General features: G+C 36.0%; 2 protein-coding genes across 2 annotated transcripts in view; one reads left to right on the top strand and one right to left on the bottom strand.

Moving 5' to 3' along the window:
• Window positions 1–1,375: 1,375 nt before the first annotated feature.
• LOC144434360 (adhesion G protein-coupled receptor L3-like) lies at window positions 1,376–18,066 on the top strand. The gene is made up of 22 exons (XM_078122814.1): window positions 1,376–1,475; window positions 1,734–1,856; window positions 2,690–2,989; window positions 4,280–4,374; window positions 4,502–4,690; window positions 4,928–4,996; window positions 5,090–5,213; window positions 5,684–5,854; window positions 6,196–6,277; window positions 7,002–7,146; window positions 7,413–7,462; window positions 8,142–8,262; window positions 8,829–8,926; window positions 9,356–9,455; window positions 9,986–10,116; window positions 10,418–10,510; window positions 10,967–11,036; window positions 11,572–11,657; window positions 13,290–13,422; window positions 13,858–13,899; window positions 14,674–14,865; window positions 15,391–18,066. Exons 1-22 carry the CDS (start codon window positions 1,376–1,378, stop codon window positions 15,448–15,450), a joined length of 2,574 nt encoding a protein of 857 aa, XP_077978940.1. The 3' UTR covers window positions 15,451–18,066.
• Window positions 18,067–19,360: 1,294 nt separating this feature from the next.
• The window catches only part of LOC144434349 (adhesion G protein-coupled receptor L3-like), a 44,566-nt gene continuing 37,704 nt past the window's right edge, over window positions 19,361–26,222 (bottom strand). The window contains exons 26-30 of the mRNA XM_078122804.1: window positions 25,613–25,698; window positions 24,859–24,985; window positions 24,613–24,654; window positions 23,760–23,972; window positions 19,361–23,075 (exon numbers count right to left, since the gene is read on the bottom strand). Of these exons, the coding sequence (XP_077978930.1) occupies window positions 22,959–23,075; window positions 23,760–23,972; window positions 24,613–24,654; window positions 24,859–24,985; window positions 25,613–25,698 (585 nt within the window). The 3' untranslated portion in view covers window positions 19,361–22,958. The remainder of the gene's footprint in view (window positions 23,076–23,759; window positions 23,973–24,612; window positions 24,655–24,858; window positions 24,986–25,612; window positions 25,699–26,222) is intronic.

The raw sequence follows: 26,222 nt of genomic DNA, 5'->3' as shown, positions 1-26,222 counted from the left end.
AACATTATCGAAAACACTTTAATACCGAAATATGTGACTGTTTAAAGTTCATACTGATTGGTAAAAGTGCAAGTTTTTGTATTTTTATATGACAGAAGGAAAACCTCAAACCAGTAATTGGTAGAAAAACATTGTGTTGTTTTGCAGTGACATGTGTTACTCTCAATCATGTGTCGAGTTTTCGTACGCGTTGTGCATCATTGTCATCATGTATAGAAACAATCGGTATGCTAAACGCTTGGGTTTTGCCTAAATTTTTCTTTTGGGTAAAATGGCGGCACGAAAATGGTATGATTTAAAGTGTAACTTAACATTTCACAATAAACTAGCTATCTTATATGGTAAATATGTAAATAGCGTTTTGTAACAGAAAGTGTGTTACAGTATTTGGAGTTTTAATATCAAAGTATTTCGAATGTATTGAATTAGCTATTGTTAAAGTGTATAAAACGTTTATCAGATTTTCAGAGTTTTGGGGGATATTTTTAGTCAGATCAAAAACATTGGGAACTTTAGACAACGTTACAGCATACAAATGTTGGATGTAATATCTCCCTGCTGAAACGTTTGATGTTACAAAACACTCATATATTTACAACTTAACGTGTAATGTACTCTAGATCTGTGAAGGTACTCATCTCCGTACGTATTACTAGTTTTTCTCGAACTTTGTTTTATTTAATCGAGAAACTCTACTCTGTTTTACCTCCAGATATCAATGAATGTACCGAACACACTGATGATTGTGAACACAAATGTATTGCTACACCGGGAAGTTACAACTGTGCTTGTCATACAGGCTACATACTACAAAGCGATGGGAAGTCCTGTCAAAGTATGTTTATTTTAAGATTTGCCAAATAATCTTACTTCTCGAAATGTTATACACGTGTTCCGATGTACCATTTACTAATCATATGCGTTAAACCATCGCCTGTGTTACTCTGAGCTCCCCACCTCTCCTTCCCTGTCTGTCTGTCTCTGTCTGTCTGTCTGTCTGTCTGTCTGTCTGTCTCACTCAGTCACCAGTCACTCAGTCACTCGCCCCGTCTGTCTGTCTCATTCATTCTTTCATTCATTCATTCATTCATTCATTCATTCATCCATCCATATATCCAGACAGTCAGCCTCTCTCTCTCTCTCTCTCTCTCTCTCTCTCTCTCTCTCTCTCTCTCTCTCTCTCTCTCTCTCTCTCTCTCTCTCTCTCTCTCTCTCTCTCTCTCTCTCTCTCTCTCTCTCTCTCTCTCTCTCTCTCCCATTTTTTTCAAACTCTCAGACAATGTAGTCCTGGTCCTCCTTTCATTTATTTCCTTTTTTGAAAATTCACATTGTTTATTTTATTTCTAATGAAGACATCGATGAATGTTCTGAGAAGATGAATGAGTGTGAACATAACTGTAGTGACACTCCAGGGAGTTTCAAGTGTCAGTGTTCAAAAGGATATAACCTGCGTGGGGATAGAGTTTCATGCGCAGGTAAATTGTCATACAATTATTCTTTGTCGCATAAAAAACTCGTAACTCCTTGTGTATATAAACGTTGCAAAAATGTTTATTTTATAAACATATGCATGTTGTTGTTTTTCTAATGAACTAGTACACACTCACGCACACTCACGCACACACACACACACACACACACACACACACACACACACACACACAATTATTAAAATTCTTGCCCTTGCCCTTAATACTCAAATTGACATTTTGTTACTATGGTGATGTCCACAGATTTAGATGAATGTTCAATAATGGAAAACAATTGTGAACAAAACTGCCAGAACACACCGGGCTCGTACGAGTGTCTTTGCGAAGCAGGCTATAAACTTGATGATGATGGCTATAGTTGCTCAGGTAAATACTTTCGATATGTGATAATATTACTTCGTTTCAGAGCTAAACTTTGAAATACTAATGCAGCTGAGACCCATTTGTGTTTTATTGATGTGCGCTGTGACAGCAGATTTTAGAGTTTAAAAAAATCCTTACGTGGCCTAATAAGAAAGAAAATGTTTAGTTCCGATTACCCAACCCCACCTAGTTTTTCACCACCGACCCTCAACTCTGTTTTACGTATTGGTGAAGAAATATAACATCGCGAAAATTGTGAAGTCCACCAAGACGTAGTGGGTGCGAAAACTGATATCAACTTAAAAAGACAATATAAAACTGTTCTTCCAATCTTCAATTGCTGTACATCTGATGAGAAAAAGCCAATAACACAGAGAATAACTACCTGAAGTAGACACTCACATATAAAGAATATATATATATATATATATATATATATATATATATATATATATATATATATATATATATATATATATATATATATATAAATATAAGTATTTAGTTGTCTGATGATCGCTCGAAGCGTGAAACGACTTATTTCATCCTTATTCTTTTGAGGATTAAGTATATATATATATATAATAAAAGGTCTACCTATCCCCACCTATTCTAAAATTGAGCGTAATCGGAACCACACAATTTATTTTGTCAGGCCCTAGCATCATAGACGTTTAGTTGGGCAACATCTATACTAGTATTGAATTTCGCCGATTTAACACAATAATATAGTCTAGTTCATATACAGTATCGTTACGATTTACACCTTGAATCATCAAGTGTGTTGTTGTTGTTGTTGTTGTTGTTGTTGTTGTTGTTGTTGTTGTTGTTTCCAGACATCAACGAGTGCTTAGAGGAACACGACTGTAGAGAAGCACTAGACAAGACCATATGTAACAATACGATTGGTGGCTACGAGTGTGTATGCATTGACGGATATCAGATGTCCACAGACAATCAACAATGTGAAACTATTCCCATAGAGCCAAACGAGCAATGCAGCCAATCGGGTTTGTTATTAACATGCCCACCAGTAGATGAGAGCGACAAAACCGTCACGGACGAGGATGCTGTGTGGCCAAGAACCTCCGAAGAGTGTTCTGTAGAGTGGCGTAAGTGCCATGGCAATGTGATCGGTTAGTAAATACACTTATCTGTGACAGAATTTAACAGCTGCACTAAACTATTGGCTGTATGTTTACCTTTCTTGAGCGTAATATTCAATGTTTTCTGTTTGCTAAACATGTATGTTATATACTACTGCATGCTTTATGGCAGTTAGCTTGTATCTTTGGTAGATTATTCCGGACCCTTTGTTTTCAGGACAGAAATCAAAGACGAGTTCTTTTTTCCTTTAATTGTATTTTAAAATGTACTTACAGGGGAACACCACTCCAGGAAATAGAGACATTTTCATAAACTATTGGTTCTGAAGAATCATTTCATGAACCTATGTCACCTACAATTATTTGCTATTTCAGAGAAACACCAAGTTCATGTTGTGCCTTTTAATAAAGGGTATCTTTGTCGTGGGCCATTGCATTATGGGAGTCAGTAGAAGTAATACTACGGTTAAACAATGAATATTCATAAGAAATATTTTGCACTGTGAAGGGAATAAGCATTCAGTAGTCATGAATATATTATTTCTGCTGACTCCCATCTTGCAATGTCCCATAGCAAAGATACACTATAAAGTATAAATGCACATGATCAAATTGTTGTTTCTCGAAAATCAACAAGTAATATTGTAGAGGATGTCAAATCATGAAATGACTCTCCATAGTTTATGACAGTGTCTTTTATTTCCTTGAGTGGAGTTCCCCTAGAAGACTAATAAGGTAAAGGATAATGACATATTATAATTTCTGTCCTCGTGTTCTTCGATTTATTCCATCATATTAAATCAATTGTTTTACAAGGCAATATTTTAGACCAGGTTGCTAATTTGTTGTGTGAGTAACGAAAATCGAGTAATGAAAAAACAAACAATTCTTAAAGGTGAATATAACATCTGTCATGAGTACATTAACTCCATTTTTAACTCCAAGAAAATGTTATTTTGTGTTGTGTTTTCGACGCACATCTTTTCTTTAAAACAATAAGATCTGCTATTGTGGTGCGTCTTTATTTACATATCTATTGTCATTTCTGTTTATCCTATAGTTATGAATTTTGCCGGCATATCTTTGTTTATTAGCTGTTTCAAAATTAGGTAGTTTCGATTAATTCAAACTATTCTGACCTCCATCGCCGCCATTAAGTCAAGGGAGTCAGGGTAACCGAGACTAAATATGATGAAAATACATGTAGCAGATTTATACATTCGAACATAAAAACGTCTATGGTACATATTTTGAGATCTTGCAGTAGATTCTTGTGATGTATGAATAATTCTTGTCATCTTTGTGTTTGTATATTTACAGGAGACATGACCAGGGAATGTTTAGCTGGTGGTGTCTGGGGTAAAATAGATGACACTGGCTGCATAACACACAATACTCGTGAGTTATACGATGAGGTAATTGTTAATTTTTATCAAGTCACTGAAACTGCAAAACAAACTCCAGCCTTTATTCACAATATGAAGTAATATTTACATGCCATGTTGTCAGTTGAAATAAACTCTCAGTTCATTCTGCTTTCAGCTGCAGAACGTTACCAATTTGGACGACGCAACCGACGTGATGAGTAAGATGGAACACGTTGTAACACCAGGGAATATTAACGAAGCTGGCGACCTTATATTATTGACTGAGATTTTCGGACAAATTATTGGTCTTGACATTTTGAACGCGATGAATGAAAGTGTGAAAAATAAGCTAGCATATATACAGGTATAGATTTGACTAAACGCTTTATTCTGTTTTTTGTTCTGTGCTATTCCATATATCCAATCAGGGGACCATGTTGCAATGGCCATTTCTTCCACACTAAGTCTTTCAGTGTTACTGCATATACATATCCTATCAGGTGACCACATTGAAATGGACATATTTCCACACGAAGTCTGTGTACATGCATCTAGTCGCGTGCTCACCATATCGAATATCTTTATTTTTTTATTTTTACAGAAAACTGTGAACGTTGCAAGTACTTTCCTTGACGAAAATAACGAAGGGTTGTGGTCAAAGATCAATCAGGTTCGTAAGGTTTTCTGTCTCTTCAATGCGCATGTCAATGTGAAAAGCACGACTTCAACCTAAGCAACATACTCTTTTTACTTCAATTCGCAGTTTCGGGGTCCAACTCGTGGAGCGGGTATGATTATCTTACATTTCGATCATTTTGCATCCAGAGTTGCAAAGTTTATGACGTCAGAAAGTCTGAAGAAGGTAGAAATCAAGAGTCCAAACATCGGTAGGTTTACCTTCTTTTTTGGTGTAAAATTTATGGAAACTGAACTGTAATATATATATATATATATATATATATATATATATATATATATATATATATATATATATATATATATATATATATATATATATATATATGTATATATATATATATATATATATATATATATATATATATGGGGAAGTCTATTCTAATTACTGTTGGCCATGGTTACTGGTGTCCATAGCAACTAAGCCGCATGATTTAAATGCACTGTTACCACCACTCCTAGCTAGAGAGTTGTGTGACGTCATCATGTTAGGATCGAATTTTCATCAAGCTATAGAACGAGAAATTATTCCATTCTGTTAAATTGTATGGTTATGGTGTTGTTTTGTATGTTTGTAAAAAAATGCTTGGCGCGATTCCCAACAGAACAAAAAACATTTCCTTGAGACACTCAAAATCTACCGCTTCTACATTCTCTTCAGATTTCCGGGCTGACGTTTTCGATTCAGACACTATCCAAAGCATGAGATTTCCTCCGCTGAACCGTAACGACACAAGCCTACCAAGTAATTCTTCATTTGAGGACGTGAATAGGGAAAATGACACGTTTATTTTCATACCTGCATCGACCATACAAGCAGCAGTGGAAAAGAGTACGTGTACCTGTGTATCAGTGTCAAAATATCTGAAAGTGAAAATAATACAAAAACTTATGTTCTCTTTCCATTATTGGTACTTACTTATCCTTTCCTGGTGTAATAATCTTTTCTGAGTTTTATAATTTCATTGATGAGAGGTTGACTAGTTCATGCACTCATTACGTCATTAGGTTTTTTATTAAACAGCTGTGGAATATGGATTAAAACCATGTTCAAGTTCACGCATGTCGATATTGTATATTGTATAATAGTATTTGAATAATATGTATCCGATGATGAAAACAATCACTCGCACAATAATTGATCACGCGAGATTTAACTTCCAATTCCTACAGGTCCTGATAATGCAGTTACAATTGTGAGTGCTCTGTTTCGTAATTTGTCTCGGATCCTATCGACGGAGATGACCAAAGCGAGGTACTTTTTGAATTGAATTGTGCATCTAATGTCAATCTGATTAAAATCTGATATATATGTTGAATACGGTTCGATCTTTTTATTTACCTCTATATCCTTAATTTATTGTTATTTGTTTTAAATTTGTTGTTCTGAGAGTGAGCCACCTTCTAGGAGGAAGACAGCTCACTCACGGAACAAAACACAAGAAAAACGAGAATTTCAGTAGGACTAAAGGTATTAAGAAATCGCGCCCTATTAAATATATCAGATTTTTATCAGATTGATCTAATTTGTGTCAAAATTTGCACTCGTTTGCAACGTAGGATACAGTTTAGGTATTTGACATAGACAGAATGTTGACGGAAATAGTACGAAAATAAGCAAGAACCACATCAACAAATCCTACCAAGAGTGCATACAAGACGATTTCAAAACCGATACCCATTGATATAAAACTACACGTTTTGTAATCTTGCCTGGACGATACAAGACGCGTGTTTGACTGAAAATGGTGGCCATTTTGAAAAATAAAACGTCATCTCTTTTTAATAACTTACTGATATCAAAGCAAGTTTCGGTCTTATGCGCAGATTTTCAACAACAAAAAGTTCGCTAATAACAATATGAAGTCACTCCTAGTACACTTGAATGACAACTATTATTCGAATTTGAACTCGTTTTCAGATGATCTCTAAGGCACACTTTTAAAAGTTTCCTTTTTCTCTCTTTTTCCTCTATTCAGCAAATATCGTGAGTGGATAAAGTCAGTTACAGCAACGCAATACAGTACTGCCGTCAACTCAATCGTAATTTCTACTACACTGTATCCAAATCGACTCAAAGATACTTTGCCTGAACCAGTTGTCATGAAGTTCCTTCACCTGGAGGTATGTCATTATATGGTCTGTGTTTACCGTGCTGTTAGAGAACATCTCGGGTCATTGCACGATCGAGCTGTGGAATCGAAATTCATTGATCCCAGGTACCATTAAGTTTGCAGGAAACACTACCCACTCCCAACCTGAAGCCCACGCTCACCCTCTCCCCAACCAAAACACATACAAAGTCAGCTCATGCCCATCGTAGTGATTCCTTACCAATCAAATGAATACAATAATTTCCCATTTCTTGTTGATCATTTTTTTATCTGTAGGAAGGATGGGACGAGAAGTGTTCATTCATAGTCTATGGTGAAGATGATGGGTAAGTCACGTGACATACAGCAAACTTATATGATAGTGTCATGTGTTCTTAAAAGACTTTTGTCTATATTACAAAATCCTTGATGCTTCCAACAACACTCAGCTCAAACGTTTTTGAAAACTCCTCATGGTTTTTTCCCTAGTTGTTAAACTTAACAGAGCACCATCGGATCAGCAACAGTAAGAACAGCAGTGAGTTAAACAACGGAAAGCTGGGATGTGAGAAGAAGTTAGGGTTACATGAAAAGAAAAGCAACAGTTACAGTCTTAAATTGGTCAAGCTGTTTCACTATTCAGGCATTCGTTAGGGTTCAAGGTTCGCAGTGTTAGTTATCAAAGTCAGCTTAAAACTCGGGCCTTCTGTGATGCTTTAAAGTACTTAATAAATATAAATACACAATGTCATTAGTTAACCATTTTGCTAGTTACGTGCCTGTCGATGCTTTATCACGCCGATAGGCATTTACACTGCGGGTTGATGGGGAGTGGGTGGGTAAGAGAAAGATAGAGAGAAGCATGTATATATATATATACACTTATAGGAGAGGAGAGATCAGATGTACTACTTGGTTAACATAATACTACATTGGCGTATAGAGCGACAATGTGTTTGCACAGTCGCTGCAAACACAACATGATTGTTATTACTTTAACTCCCGTGATCCTTTTTTTCTTGCAAGTCTCTGGGATTCCGATGGTTGTGAACTTGTGATTCATGATGGGGAAATCGGTGCAACTGTCTGTGAATGTACGCATACAACAAGCTTTGGCCTCGTTATGAAGTTGGGACCTGCACCTGTGGTAGGTGAACATGTTAAACTTGCTAGGTGCATTTCAGCTGTGAGAAACACGGAAACCGTGTTCCTAAAGTTGAAGAAACACAATGGTTCAGACGTGTAGGTTCTACAAAATATTACTCCAATTAATAGGAAAGGGAGAATGTTCATAGTTACTGTACATATTGCATGTTTGCCATCATCGCGGTATGAACGTGAACTTGTAGTTTCGTGATTCGTGTCTACTATCATGTGCCCCTTAATTACCGATTGTCTTCTGCACGTCTGTAGTAAATGAAAACTTGCAATTTATGGATGTATTCGGTCTTGGGTAAAAAAAAAGACTCAGGCCCCCGTGCGTTGTGTGTATAGATAAACCATTTATAAATATGTATGTATGTATGTATGTATGTATGTATGTATGTATGTATGTATGTATGTATGTATGTATGTTGTGTGTGTGTGTGCGTATGTATGTATGTATGTATGTATGTATGTATGTATGTATGTATGTGTGTATGTATGTATGTATGTATGTATGTATGTATGTTTATTTATTTGTATGTTTGTTTGTTTGTTTGTTTGTTTTAGTTCTTTTTGTTGGAGGGATTGGGCATCACCACCATCATCGGGTATGGCATGACTTTGTTACTTCTACTCGGTGCTCTGATTGCCATTCTGTTTTCAAGGTATTTACTTATTTACTTATTTACTTACGTTTTTATTACTTTATTCGCCTCCAAAAAGTAAAGGTCATTAGTACATAAGGACAATTGACAGCAATATCAACTCATGGTGCTATGAATTTTACACAACAGAGTGTTCCTTTGTGTTTGAAATATATCAAAACTTGAGGTAGGGATGTACTGTTAAGAATTACTCCCTACACCGATAACTCTTAAGAATACGCTATTTGTCGCTATCAATTCATAAAAATGTCATGGAGAAAACATTTCTGAAGATCATGGTAAACAGAATCTCTTAGTACCAGAGTCATCAACCATGGACATCATCTTGTTCCCCTGTATGTTGTACATAGCTTGGATTGCCATAAGGAAGCGCCGAAGATTAAACTACCATTTTAAAAATATTCATTTGTTTTTACATTTTGCTGTTAGACTGAGAATGGATCAATATTTTGTATTGGTCAACATCATCATTGCAGAAGTACTAACTACCGCTGTTCTACTGACTGCGAGTCAGCAAGTTTCTGATACGGTAAAAAGAAAACTGTATTCAACATACATGTACCACGAACAAAAATATCAAACACAAATATATTAAATAACTAAAATTCAAATTAAACAAATCATTGTGATTTCTCTGTTTTGATTGTCTATTCCCTTATTTTATATTTTCATCTATTTGTAATTATGTTGGTGGTATTATTTAGAAAATAGATTGAGTATCATATCCAGGAAAACATATTGTAATTCTTGTTGCATAGAAACATTGTTGATATATTGTAATTACCCTATCGATCATGTTTGTCAATGTTTATATGTTGTTGTTGTTGTTGTTGTTTGTCTGGTAGTTAGTTTGTTTGTTTTGTGTGTTTTTGTAAATATAACTAAGCCTGAGCCCCCTGTGACATAAGCAGAAGCACCGTAAGAATATAGCATGCGAAAGAGATAAGTTCATGCACTGATAAAAGGCAAAAGACAATGATAAAAGACAAACAACAATAACAACAACAACAACAACAACAACAACAAACACAACAAAATATTTCCCGTTTCTATTTACAGACTTGGTGCACTGCAACAGCTATAGCAACACACTGCTTGTTCCTGTGTTGCTTTTTCTGGTCAATGATCAAGTGCCTACAAGTGTACAAGAGAGTTCGACACTGTCAGTATGAGAGTTGCAGAAGAACACGGTATGTTTACGAATTGCTACATTCACCTGAGAATTGTTATTACATGTACTAGTTAATCGTCTTTTAGGACGTAGGATAAAAAAGCTTCCCGACTCTTACACCTTGGGTCTGATTCAGGATATGATGACACCGTGGAACCCATTCGAAAACAGCCCCAAAACTGTCGCAATACAACATGTATCTACGCGAGTCTCTTGAAAGTGTTACGTGTCTGACGTGACTCCTAAACTTCTACTTATCACGTTGTACTTTGTATGTCATAAGTGATGAAATCATTCGACGTATGTTTCGTTATTTTCAGAGTATGGTGTTTGATCGGTGGTTGGATAGTTCCAATGGTTGTGGTATTTGCATCAGTCATGACTGAGTATGGTGTTTATAAGACGAACACAGGGTACGATGTGTTTTTGATTTATATCTTTTTGTCGTTTTACCTAATCAGCAAATTATGACAGATCATTGCACCTACTGAAAACTTAAAACCTCAGTCTGTAGGTTTACTGAATCATTACCAATGGAATACATTATTTACGTCATTCCCAACTACCTAACCCGAACCACTTATTCTATATTTCAGGGCGAGTTTTGGGGGTTCTCTTTGGTGCGCGTGATTTTTTTTAGATCTTACTAATATAAGCCCACTTTATCGTTTATAATAACTTGCGGTGTATCGTTCTATTTTACACTTCTACTGAATCATATGTCTGTCTGTCTGTCTGTCCGTCTGTCTGTCTGTCTATATGTGTGGGGTGGGGTGGGGGTGCGTGTACGTATACATGTTACGCACGTCGGCCTAGTATGACCACATACGATTCAATGTGTGTATGTCAACAAATACTATCTTTAATAGATGCTGGATGTTGAACGATGGACTCGTCAGTGCAATAACCCAGTACTTCCCAGCAGCATGTACTCAGGTGGTAGGTTCAAATTTTGTATTTACATCGATCACCTATGTTGTGCCACCTGTTCCTACTCTAAGGCGAGGTCAATCAACCATAGGTGTTATAGCACACTCACTTAGCCATAAATTGAAATACTAGTAAGTACTTTCTAAATGAAAGGATTTCCTTTCCTGGAATCATCAGCAAAAAGCGCGAATAACACATATCACTTGATTTTCTTGTTTTAAACTATATGAATACAGATCAACGCACAAATACACATACATGCAAAAATTCATACATACATACATACATACATACATACATACATACATACATACACACACACATACACACACGTACGTACGTACGTATATACATACATACCCACACACGCACGCACACATACATACACACATACATACATACATACATACATACATACATACATACATACATACATACTTACATACATACATACATACATACATACATACATACATACATACATACATTGATATGTCACATTTGTAACAAGTACTTGTTTTCACAAAATTTATCTACGGAATAGGTTTCGATTGGTCTGTGTGGATACATTTGCTGTAAACTCGATCCCGACAGAAGTTTGAGTGTCAAATACGACCAAGAGCGAACGTTGTAAGTGTCCAGATCTATGACCCTGTATTATATAGTGACTTAGAAAACCACACAACAAAGTCACGTGTGATGTGCAAAAAGTTGTATGTACTCCACGTGGGGGTGGTATAATTATTAGTCAGTGGGAGGGGAAAACAGTCAGCATTTCAGCGAATGCAGTAGCCAGTATTTCAGCGAATAAAGTTTGTATGTTCGCTGAATTGGTAAGGGAAGGGGCAATGCAGACAACACTTTATGATTCATTATTGTTTTTTCATGGCGTTAGAATAATCTCGTGGTGAATGTGAATATCATTTGGAAGAAAGGATGAAGATGAACTTGAGGAAAGGGCAGTTGGGAGTATGTCGATATGGGGAGAGGACAGTTGGGAATATGTCGATATGGGGAGAGGACAGTTGGGAATATGTCGATATGGGGAGAGGACAGTTGGGAGTATGTCGATATGGGGAGAGGACAGTTGGGAATATGTCGATATGGGGAGAGGACAGTTGGGAATATGTCGATATGGGGAGAGGACAGTTGGGAATATGTCGATATGGGGAGAGGACAGTTGGGAATATGTCGATATGGGGAGAGGACAGTTGGGAATATGTCGATATGGGGAGAGGACAGTTGGGAATATGTCGATATGGGGAGAGGACAGTTGGGAGTATGTCGATATGGGGAGAGGACAGTTGGGAGTATGTCGATATGGGGAGAGGACAGTTGGGAATATGTCGATATGGGGAGAGGACAGTTGGGAATATGTCGATATGGGGAGAGGGTTGGGAGTACGTTGATATGGGGAGAGGGCTTGGATAAGGGGAGAGAGCTGGGAGTGTGCCGATATGGGGAGAGGGCTGGGAGTATGTCGATATGGGGAGAGGGCTGCGAGTATGTCGATATGGGGACAGGGCTTGGATAAGGGGAGAGAGCTGGGAGTATGCCGATATGGGGAGAGGGCTGCGACTATGTCGATATGGGGACAGGGCTTGGATAAGGGGAGAGAGCTGGGAGTGTGCCGATATGGGAACTGGGCTTGGAGTGTGTCAATAAGGGGAGAGGGGAAAGGGGTACGGACACAGATATTTCAGGGCAGTGCAGGCATGTCATGAAATGTTGTAGTAGAAGGTCACATATAAAGAGCTTTCACTTTCTCATGTAATCGTCAGTATAACTAAAACACTGTGTCAACATACAAGTTATATATTCATTACATTCTCAATGCTTTTTCTAGTGAATTCAGAATTTTTTAAAAAAATCAATCGTTGTCTGCATCTGTGTGTATCCATAACGTTACCTTAGCTGTATTGGTAAAGATTCAAATGTTGTGGTAAAATTCATGATAAATTTAACCATTACACATAACATAATTTGATGCAACCATAGATAATGGAGGGAAATATGATTGTCTATGATATAATAAGTTATTTCTTGATTACATAATAGTTAGAATGTAACAAACATGACCACATTTAATCCACCTTTCCCAACTTGTAGTTTTTTGTATAAACAAATCGCCCCCTCTCCCGACTGCAAATTGCAAGTCATCTTCACTCTATGATAGATGGCACTATTTATAGTTTAATACAGAATTATGGTGTGTGTATTGGTCAAATTTCTGATTCTTACTGTTGCTGTATTTCTCTGTAGGTTGGATGCCAGATGCACGGTGATTTATATAGTTCTTCTTACACCAACCTGGTTCTTAGGGTTTGTGACGAACTCCGATTCCGATGATATGGTTATGTTAAGGTACTGCTATGTTATCCTGTGCTTCAGTAAGGTAGGTATTAACTGGTTTTTGTTACATTGCCTTGCCTTGCCTTGCCTTGCGATGTGTTGTGTTGTGTTGTGTTGTGTTGTGTTGTGTTGTGTTGTGTTGTATTGCATTGTGTTGTGCTGTGTTGTACTGTGCTTTACTTTGCTGTTTGTGTTGTTTTTTCGTTTTATTTCCTTTAGTTTTGTTTCTCCGTGCACTTTGAAAGTCCCAACTGTAAAAATTACTCAAGAAATAAAAGTAAAAAATCCAATTAACGTATTTCAGTCTTCCCCATCAATACTTCACAATTCATTATGATCACTTTCTAAACGAAGCGTTCATTTAGTACCCATGGTAACATAAGTTCGAGTAAAAGTCTGCCAATAGTGAGTTGTTGCAATTTGACGATATAAACTTAAGTAAAGATGTGAACACTAATATTGTAATCTATAATTGCAGGCATCCGTATTGCTACTCGGCTTCATCTGTATCAATCCTGAGGTGAGTTAAAAATCAGTAATTTTTATCAACAAATTCCAATCTTACAATTTTTCGATAACATGATATTCTGTTTTTTATTTTGGAATCCAACTCAATATAACAATGTTAAACGACCTTATGAAGACCAAATGTATCAATTTCACGGATAACCACAACAGATAAAAGGCTATATTTCTGTTTTAAAGATAAAACTGCTACTTTTATTATTATTATTTTGAACTTTTCAAGATTTTTTCACCTTAATGTTTTGTTAAACAAGATGACGTACAACATCATCGTGTAGTAATTTCTCTTCGTGGAGTACATGTCTTTATGATTTACTAACGACCAAATAAAAAATAATGCGTTTCTGATAAACCGACTGATCAAACCTTGTTTAAGGCGCGACTCTAAACATTTGCTACATGGTCACAATTTACTGTTTCCCTGCAGATTTTCTTTCGTTAATTTTTTTAAATCAGAGAAAAGACGTTTTTTCAGCATGTAACAGCACAGACTGCATATATAATTGCCACTTGTCTATTTCTGAATCACACCATTGTCAACATATACATCTGAACACCTCATCAACTGTTACAGAATGTATTGTTACCAACGAGTATCTTGTCTTTGGGTCGAAGTAATAAAGAAATAATAAAATTTTAAAATAAAAAAATTCGACTTACCTGTCCAATTTGTTAAATCCAACACTTTTTCATTTATGCCTAACGACCCATCTTTAAAGAATAGATCATGTAGAAACTTGACGATTTCCCCAAACCAACTTTTTTCAAGGTACTCCAAGGAATCCGATATAGCAACTCTCGAGATGAAAATAGTCGGATAGCATGGACTGACCACCTAGAGTTTGAGAAAAGTAGACTAGAAATGGCCAAAGCGTCCGAAGAAGACATTATTCAGAGACAGAATGTAAAGGAAGCAACGGCCCGAAATAGGTCCAAAATGATCCAATGTTTATTTGACCAGGTAAACTGAAACAAATAATTTATCACAATAATGAATACATAAAATGAGGACTTGTGTGGCGGAAATTTGTTGGTATTTTCTAGCTCACAGTTATGCACGCATACATATGACTAAACTAAATGTATCTGTTTGACGGAAAATGAAAATAACGACTCAGAGGGATGTCGACAGCATGTCATTTTGGTGCTTGTGTTAATGTACTTGGTGAAAGTAAGTAATGCTTGATCAACCCAAGCAAATAAAACATATATCGTATATTGATCGAATCAATTACAAAATGAGTCCATTTCACTTGAATTTATTTATAAAGATATGATTATTTTTCTATTTGTATTTAATATTTATTCATTTAATTATTTATTTATTTATTTATTTATTTATTCATTTATTTATTTATTTATGAAAAACGTACATTTCATTATATTTATGAAATGAGTACATTTGAACTTATTCATGAAATGTGGTTATTTCATTTAATTTGTATACTTCACTCAAACTTCAGACAGTGTCTTCTTTCTGTTCCAGGCAACACAAACACAGGCTTCTGGGACTAGTCGAATGAAGTACGCTGAAACCACGATGTAACAATTCTTCACACTAAGGGACGATAGCAAACTCAATACAATAAGCGAACTTCATTTTCGCACTTCTAACTAAATTTCGACGGGAAAACTGCACTCCTTCAATGATAACAGCTTTTGTATTTACTAGTGAGATGTTGATAAGTTGATACAAATTTACTTCTAATATGAGAAACTGGGTTTCTGTTAGTATTTTAACGTGTTTGCAATCATGTTTTTACATTACATCGATCATCTGTATCTGTATAAATGCTGGAAACTAGCTCACTACTGAGCAAAATTTTTCCAGGGTAAGTGAGTGCGCTCAGTCATTATTCCCTGTGGGCTGCTAGTGCAGTCTTAAATTGTTCTGTTGTGTTGCTAGTGACAATGTTTTTCGGTAACCGATTCCAGTCTACAATAGTTAATGGTATGAATGAATGTTTGCATGTTTCAGTTTGACACATAGGTATTTTAATTGCCTTTGAATGTGATCGCCTAGATGGTCTAGTGTTAAATGAAAATAGCGTGTCGGTAGGAATGGCTACAAGGCCTTGTACAATTTTGTATCATAGTGTTGTAACCGCTAGTTTTTATCATAGTTTGTATATATGAGTGTTTGATGTTGCACTCGTGAAGGTTCGATTAGGGGGAAGGGTGAGGGGGTTTGACGCAAACAAACGTTGTTCGTTTGCCGAGCTTGGACGACATTATGCGATCATCCCTAACTGGATATTTGTTCGTGTTCATGTAGATGGCCAATAACATCAACATCGTGAGGAATGAACATTTACAGACACTTATATTTGTAAATTTAGATTTATATATTATAATTACTATGTTTTGAAGGAAAATCATGAATATACATTAATATTTTATCTGAATTTAGTCTGTAAGGTACGTGACGGGGCGCCATCACACGTCAACCACTCTCACGTCTGTATTTGAAGTATACTTTTTCTAGCGTTTCCAACCAGAGCTGGTTGCATCCAATCACAGAATGGAAGGAGTTAAAATCACGTTGACGTCAGACTTTTAAGTTAATTTAAAGCTAGACATTGCGAGATTGGGAGAGAGGAGACTGGTGTGGGCGGAGGGACACAACGTATCATACAGTCTGATGCGAAAAATATACCACAAGTAAAAATATATAATAGAACTGAAATGTTCTCTTTGTCACATCCAGCTCTAGAAATTTGCCAATTTAATCATGATAAATACAAAATTATTTAACCAGAAAACAAGTTGGATTGTTGAATTGTGGGATCGAATGTTGAATCAACTCTCATTTTCACACTATCTGCATGTATTGTTATTAATTTCGAATTCCTAATGTGAGATGTTCTTTGAGGAAGGTAAATTTGTGGCCTAATTTGTTATACATGTAATGAGTGCTTTGCATGCCACAAAATAGAACGGATGTTCGTACGTCAAGTTTCACTGTCGAGGTGAAACCGTGGAATAATAACTTACTCATGTAAATGAAAAACACATCAAGAAACTAGCACGTGCACGAGTGTTTTATTGTTGTGTTATCCATTATAATAGTATTCAAGACAAACCAACGAAAGTAATTTTATGGCACTAATTTTAATTAAAAGTTTGCTGTTGTTGGTGCTAGTGTATAAAATATGTTTAAAAACATGAACAAAAAAAGTTAACTTGTGTTGTACTGTTGTAATTTACATGATCACTACATTTGAAATGTGTAGAAAGTTGAATATTTTATGTACTTGATATCTTTAAAAAAAGTTTTAAGATTTATTCATATTATATTTGTACTTTTATTGAAGAAACTCTAATCACATAACATTTAAAATTTGAATAGATTTAGTGTATTCAAATTGAATTTATAACCTACCTGCAGCTAAAATTTATCAGGTCTGAATCAGGACTGTGACAAACTTGGTACAGATGACCATCAGGGCCTGTGCAGGGAAATGGATTCAGGCATGTAGCAGGTCTGATGGGTCAGAGTGTGGCAGGCCTGACCCATCAGCAAGTCTGTGGCACGAATGTCCCATCGGGTATGTGGAAGGCCTGACTAGTCAGACCTGTGACAGGCCTGTCTTGTCAGGCCTGTGACATGTTTGTTTCATCAGATATGGCAATTACATCAGGCCTGTGGCAACCCTGTTGCATACCTACAACAGGTCCATCCCGTATAAACAGGCATGTGGATTGTTAGATGTGTAGAATACATATTTTAAGATGTTTTGATAGTGAATTTCAAAAGATTGTCGATATCATTAAGAACAAGACAATGTATCCAAAAATTTCTCATATCTTTTTTTTTTTAAATCAAGAACAAGTTTCCATAATAATACAATTTTGGAAATATTCGAAGAACTTTGATTTTAGGGTCACATTCTATTGTAATGGCAAAATACAGGATGTCAGTCGCCCTGTAAATGCTGTACAACGTGATGCATACATTTCCGTTATTATTATTATATAATACATGCATATTCTCACATCTAATACATCAGAATTTTAGTCATTATTAAACAGGTGTATATTATCCAGAAATTGCTTTAAGTTGATGACGTCAGACTAAAGAATGCCAATATGATGTGTTTACCTACGGGTATCTGGAAAAGATTGTATATTAATTTGTAAGCTTAAGAGATTTGGCTGTATAACTGAAGAAGTGTGTTGAAATAAAAACTGCGTCAACTACATGTGACTGTTTGTGTTTTGATTTCTCTTGATACATTTCATTCAGTATCTTTGATTCTAGTGCACGTGATGCAAGTAGCTGAGGTAGAAATTTAGGTGAATGCCTTGAATACCCAGTATGTTATGCTCCCGCATTCATCATCCCAATGGGCATAGCCATTTCGATTCTATCTAGCACTCACCCGCAATATCTTGTAATTAATAAGATCTTTTAGATGGCGTATACTTACATCTTTCTCATTGTCTGAAATAAAGGGGTGGGCTGTGCGTAATGATGGCCATGTAGCCCGCAAGGAAATGTTCGAATGACATTTGGTAGTAATCGATCGACACTTCTGATGGTAAAACCTCGATCATGACACAGCTTTGGTCTCACCACGTGATCGTGCGGTTTGCTGAAAATGCCCCAGATTTTCTCTTACCCGTACGCAGATCTGAGAAGTAACCACGGTGTCCAATGGTAACAATTTCACATACGGTCTTCAGTCTGTTAAACCAATTCATCCTCATTACGCAGGGTTCCGATGTCGACCTCGTATATTGTTGCAGGGGATGCGGTTGGCGTTGTTGTGTAGAATGATCTTGAGGTCTGGGGCTAACCGCTATCTTGTAGCACGCGGTCGCTTCGGATGGAAGGTTGTCGAGACCTTTTTTCAGTCGCTGCAATTCCATATCAGCTTCCCGAATGCTGCTCTTAGGCTGATTCATCATGTCCTCTACGGATTTCTTTGCGGTCTTCCTGCCTCGCGGCATTGTTAGAGGAAATCAGCGAATTACTCGGAGGAGAAAATTAACACCACAACAATGTCACTCAAAAATGGAGGCAAATGCGTTGCGTTGCTAGAGGGCGCCCTAGCAAGAGTAACGTGGACTTTAATTAACAATTTTTACCAAAGTCAACTCATTCTCGAGTTTAAATGTGCGGTTCGAAACAATTTTCGATTTTGGCCAATTTAGTTACGGGGGATGGGATGGGGTATGTGTGTGGTGGGGGGCGGGGGGGGGGGGGGTCTGAGGCCGAAGTATAAGAATGTAGTCTTTTATCCTACATTGAACTAGTGATCTCGCTCTGGTGCAAAACATGATCGGACGTTTAAAATATAGCACATTTTGCATTCCTGTATTGCACGAGGTCCATCTATAAATATAACACCTGAATGGGAAGGGTTGTACGTCAGTCAAAATATACTGTAAAAAAAAGAGAGTGTCATTCAACTTTATTGTAACCATTTATTATCTCTGAAGGATGATTGGGAGTAAAAAAAATGTGTGGTTCCGATTACATTAAATTTTAAAATAGGTAGATTTTTTATTTTATTTTTTTTCCATGTGTGAGTGTCTAGTTTTCCACTGTTTTCCATCCAAATGGTCTCTGTGTTCTGTATTCTTCCTATCAGATGTACAGCCATTACAAATTGGAAGAATAGTTTTATGTTGCCTTTTTCAGTTTCCGCACCCACAATTTCTTGCGAGACTTCACGATTTTCGCGATTTTATTATTATTTTTCTCGAATACATGTACTTATATAGCAAAAAGGTTAGGGTCGGCGTGAAAAACTCGGTGGGGTTGGGTAACCGGAACCAAACAACTTTTTTTATTTGGCCTTACAAATGAGTGTTTCTTGAATCAGATTACAGCAAGTATGCCTATTCTGTTACGAAATCATTCATAAATGTAAACTGTGCTATGAATATTAATGAGAAAACAAGTACTGCCATTCGTCACAATCTCTCAATAACATGTAAGCAAAAAAGTCACAATCGACAACTATCGCAAAATAACACGCGACAATTGTCTATGGATCAAGATTGGGAATTTATTTTTGGATTTTAATTTATAAAACAATTTTATCATGGCTTTCTACGTGAAAAAATCAATGTGAAACAACACAAGCCAAGTCCTTGTTTTTAACTCAATAAATTTCAAAACATTAATAAATGTGTAAAATGTTTTTCATTGTACGTTTTACTAGATATTTAGCCAAAATAAATAGACCCAAACCTCATCCATATGACCACTTTTAATTAATATCTGTAAACGTTCGACAATTAATAATTCTATGTAGTTTAATGTAACGGTAAAATGTAAGGTTTGTTTAAAAAAAAGCATTCTTAATAATTATATACAATGTACATAAAATGATAATTTCCACAACTCCTCAATAAGTTCAAAGATTCAGTAATGAAGACAGCTAATCTCATTAGACAGTATTCTTTGACCCTGCCAGAAAAAACAGATGCTAATATGCAAAACATGTATTCCTGGCATTTTGCTCTTTAGTGCGTAGACTCATTGTTGCGTAGACTTTTGCGGCAAGTCTCGGAACGTTACTGTTATTCCGCTAAAATTTCACAATAATCATTATTATTCATTTTTATAAATTGGTTGGTTATGATGTGCAAATTGTAATTGTTTGATATACTCGTGGTGGAAATGTGGATTTAAGAACAATTGATAACTGAACACGACACTTTATCGAAAAGTGTACGTTTCTCATCACCATTTGTATGAGATGAAAGCTATAACGAGGAACTTATAATATGAAGCGTACGTGTGGACGTCGTTGGGGGGGGGACACTGAAATTGCTAGAATATGTCTACCTGTATCTACAGACAGGTTGATGAGATTCACAGTGTTTTATAGTCATGTGATGAATTTACCTGTCGTCCAAAGATCATGAAATGCACGAGTCGAACTTTGTTAGACACAGTCTAGTTCATGTAATACAGAATGTGATTTTTGCAGCAACATGACAGTGGACTTACATCAAAGCGGAAATAATGCAATACAAAAATGTTATGGCTGTCAAGAAACCACTGTTGTCAATTGTGATTGATGCAGTTGTGTCAATGTATTGAATGTGGTCAGCAATAATGTAAAGTTGTGTTCTGAAGTCTGTCCGTACCAACATGAAATGTTCTTCTGGGTCAAAGGTAATCCGATGAAAGGAATGTGTGCATGTACTCTGTCCGAGCCTTTGTGATGACAAATCCACTGTTGACTTTCCTTGCGATGACTTTGTTTGGTCCTCGTGTTTTGTAATTCGTTTCTTAACTATTAAAGCTTAAATTTTGTCTCACCTTCTACTACAAATCACTTAGTATACAATGTGTATCTTATTATTATAAATTTATGGTAATTACTGTTTCGGTATTCAAATTTATATAGCGATGGCGCTTTATCTGTGGTTGGAAAAATGCCTGTGCCTACCATAGTGTACTGTAAGAAATGATAGAATCTATACACAGGTACACAATACACGTGATGAGAATAACAATAAAACGCCTACATATTATTAACATATTAGTTCTATTTCGATTCCTACGAAAGGTAAGATTTTCATGTGCTTAAACATAATTGTATATTCTGTCAAGACATCTGTTGGAAAAGGTTTGAAAATACACCCCTCACTGTTACGATTTCTAACAAAGCCCTCAGTAAGTCGGAATCCAGCCGTCATTACTGGTTACCTTCCCCCCTTCCCAAACATACTTCCTAAATGACAACTACGAGCAAGTGATAGTTGAAAATCATTTGCTTTGTTGTACAAACTAGAATAAACATAGACTCTGTGTAAAAATAATAATTATATAAGTGCAATGGCTGTTGTTGAGCTCGGCGATGCAGTCAATGATGTTCTGTAATTGTTCGGTGTTTTGCTGTTTTTTCCCAATTGACGACGACGCTATTGTGTTGATTATATATCCATACTTACATACATAATCGACACCCCACATGTTAGGTAAATATACACTCCTTCTGAATTTATCAAATTTCCCATCATATATATGTACACCACACAATAACTTGAAGGTCGAACGTGGTTCAAACTATAAAACAACTGAAACGGTTCTTTGAAAGTCTTAAGTTATCTTAAATGTGGTGATATTTACACTTGGCAATCATTTTATAGTGTTAAATTTTAAATTCTATTTTTTTATTGTTGCACTTGTTTTCAAACTCACATCAAATTTGAACTTGATTAAATTAAAAGTGGTAGTATTTACACTTGACATTTATAATTATGTTACTTTTAAATTCTATTTTTTTTATTGTTGCACTTGTTTTCAAAGTCATATCAAATTTGAACTTGATTAAATTAAAAGTGGTAGTATTTACACTTGACATTTATGATTATGTTACTATAAACACTGATGAATATTTGATATAACATCTAAAATTGATATACCTTTTGAATTATGACGTCAATACTAGTACTGCCAACATCCCTGTCCTCACTAAGAGTTATCGCGGTTAATGAACTGATTAATTCCTAGTATAATTGGACTGTGCGTCGTAAAACCATTGCCCTCTTTACGGCACTGTCCATGACGTCAGCGGAAAATTATACTCTGGTTTACGAGAAAGGTATGTCGGTATAATTTACAAGTTACAAGTTCCAGTTATAATTCTAGAGTTTGGCTACAACATTTCAATTGTGAACTGTCCGTGCATCAACATTTATAAAGTTTAACGCACTTGTTGCGAACAAATCTTATGTTGTTCGGGATTCTTAAAGCTATGTGTATCATGAATCAAAATTACGTTTTCAAAGGTGTGCATTCAGATAACAATGAATTGTTCAGTCTATACCTTGACATATTCCTCTATTTGTACACAACTACTATAATGGTCTCCCAAACTGTTACTGATATAAACCTAGTATCCATAGAAACACCAAGTAAATGTCAAAAATGTAAAAATGCTACTTATTGTATATGATAAAGGTGTGTTCATGGTTCTTTTGATGATCGTCACTTCTCCATATATTGTAAAGCTAGCAGAAAATACGTTTTGAATTTCGACACCTTCTTTAAGGCTAAACTTTCATCCTGTGTCAAAAATCTCCGTTTTAGAATATACTCGGTCGGCTAGGTCGACTGCTGCCACTTGTTGAGGGGGCGTACTCATCGTCATCACCATCATCCGCGGCATGAACTCTCACCGTCGACACTCTATTGTGAGCGACCTAACAAAGAAGGAACACAATGGGATTAATAAGTTTGTAACCGGCTTAATAATGATTAAAATCTTATATAATAATGATAATGTTGTGTTCTTATATAGCGCTTTCCCACGCCGTGCTCAAAGCACTTTACAATTCATAAACCTCAATATTCTAAAACGGAGGGTCGGGGTATTTTTGGCATAATTTATTTCGGGTTTTTTGTTTATTGTTGTAAATACTTGTATTAGATGTGACTCCACTTAGAATTAAATCATCCCGTGTCATCTGGATAAAATACAACAACGCAATACCATCTATGTGTTTATTCACTTATTTACGACCCACCAGGCAAAACCCAATAACAGGAGGAGGGTTTAATGTTAGTGCAGGAGTAAACTGGAGTACCCGGGGAAAACGTGCGTTATTCGGTAGAGTCAAACTGAATGACATACTTCTTACTACAGCGTGGTAAATTTAATGAAACCCTTAATGGGTTCAAACCCCGACCGCAGTGGTAAGAGGCAAGTGGTTTAACCACTCGACCACCAACAACCCTTTGTCGAAATACGCAATAAAAGTGTTATCTTCTAGAAATGGCGTGATCTTTTTGAACATGATTTATATTCTTAATTCGAGCCAAACATGACGTCAATACTTGTTTGTCTAATGGCGCCATGCCATCAACTATGATTACAACACACTTACTATCGTGAATAGGGCATTGATAGTGTCATGTTTCTCCTTCTGCTCCTTCGCTTTCTTCTTTTTCCGTTCTATAACAGTATTTCTCCGTTTCTCTGCTCTCTCTTTCACTGTACGTACAGTAGTCATTCTTTCCACCTGTTCCTTATAAAACACATGTAGAGCCCATTTCTCTATCTTCTCTCCGCACAGTTGAATCCGAACAGCTTGTAAGAGCTAAAATAAGAACAAGGCACAAATTATCATGAAAGTAAGTCAAATGTCTTCTCTTCAATCATAAACACCAAGTTAAAACAGATTTAAGCGTACATTTAGATATATTAATGTCAATGTTACTGCTAAAATAACATACATTTATCTACGTACACATGGTAGTGGAACGGAAACCGTGACTTAGAAAGGAACGGAAAAAGGACCTAAATGGATCCAAATCTAGTGTTCATAAAATAACAAGAAATCAGATGCTGGAAATACGGATGGACGGATGAACAAACAAGCAAACTTTAAACAGACAGACAGACAGGCAGACAGACAGACAGACAGACGGACGGACGGACGGACGGATGGACAATCAGCAAACCTGATAACAATGGCTGACAGATAGACAGATACACCAACAATAAACACACGCAAACAAACAATCAATCAATCAATAAGAAGATACATGCTGACAGGCAGATAAACTTGACGATATATATATATATATATATATATATATATGTATTATATATATATATTACAAAGAGTTTCATTCGTCTTTCGCCAAGTAGTGTTCTCAATACACACATAAAATTAAAGAAGACGAGTCTGTTATTTCATTATAGATTTACACTTATCTTACACTTAATTATCTTACCTCTTCGTTGGTGGCGAAATGATAGAGAAAAATTGTCGAAGCCTATCAATAAAACAGGAATGGGACATACCATTAATGAATTGGGAATCAAGACATATATTTGAAATGATGGGTTGCTTTGTCGTGCTGTAGTGAGATAAAATAACTATAACTCAACATTACCATCTAACTAGTAGTCGAGATCCCTGTAAGCATTACATTGTGCTGTATATGAATCGCTCGTAGTAAAGGATTGTGACACCTTACCTGGCAGAAAATCAAAATGGTGAATACATAGCCCACGATGTAATTGCCGGTATACGTTGACGTGAGACCAAACCCCCAACACATGACAAACACGGCGAAATATAAAGTAGTTGCCACCATATCATCCCTGCAAAAGGAAAGAACGCAACATTTATCATTACGGTACGAGATAATTAAAACACTTTTCCGTAGAAACGCAGACCAGAAGCATATTTTAAGGTTGTCCCTTACGATACCGTACTATTCGATGTACAAAGCAATCACATTTAACTTTGACAGCGGATGGTCTTTATTTGTTTCATTTATATTCTCATAAATCCTCTTGTGTACAGGTATATATTAAAGTTAAAAGGGTCAATTCACAAAATACTGAGGAAGACGGACGGAAAAAAAGCACATTGGACATGATATTTAAAGGCAAATGCTTTAAAATTAAACCGAGACACCATGTTGATCAATTTAAATGGGAATACTAGACAAGGTTCATGTCAAACCGTATAACCCCTCGTGGTGTGTACGTATGTCATGTTAGTATTAGTTAAATGATCAAATATTGGAGTCGCCGAAAAAAAAAAACAGAGTCGTGTCGCCGACATTTTCTCGGGTGTTAAATTGACTTTAAAGACATAAGTTACTGTAAAACACTGTTTGGAGACAACTATTGAAGTGGTACACTCATTTATTTAGATACTGCATAATTGAAACCCAGGGAATCACAAGACGAACCGATTCTTAGTGTTTTTATATTGTTTACCATGAGTTGTTGTAGTCGAACCGAGCAACCAGATTTCCCTTTTTGTGGAACGCATAACTTGCACTGATGAGTATTGGTATATTTATCTGTAAAAACAAACAATTTAAGAATATCAATCATAAGCACTGGATCACAGCATTCCCTGAAACATGAACAAAATAACATTTCTGATGTAAAGATATATTAAAGTTATTCCTCCCCAGTAAAGTTTATATATTAAGTTGAGCACTTTTATATAATTATATAGCTAATAATTTAGAAAAAATATAATTATAAAAGACTAAATATTTCAGTACTTTACCATGACTATAAAACTAAATATTGGTCAAACTCTTTGGCTATTGTTACCCGTTAGTTGCTATAGGCGTGAAAATACAAAAAACGTGCGCTTTTATATAACTTTCTGTTAAACTTTGTAAATGCTATAAAACGTAAAAAGTACACTGATTACAAAATAAGGCCTATTTCTGCTTTAATCTATTATACTAAAAAGTTGAGACGTGGCAACAATTTCATTATATGTAAATTGTGTTTGAATTTTGGCGGGATCATTATGCATTGCATGTGGAATATTTTGGCGGGATTATGCATAGCATGTGGAGTATTTTGG

Source organism: Glandiceps talaboti, chromosome 1 (assembly GCF_964340395.1).
Source record: "Glandiceps talaboti chromosome 1, keGlaTala1.1, whole genome shotgun sequence".
NCBI classification, from domain to species: domain Eukaryota; kingdom Metazoa; phylum Hemichordata; class Enteropneusta; family Spengelidae; genus Glandiceps; species Glandiceps talaboti.
This window is presented reverse-complemented; position numbering and strand designations above follow the sequence as displayed.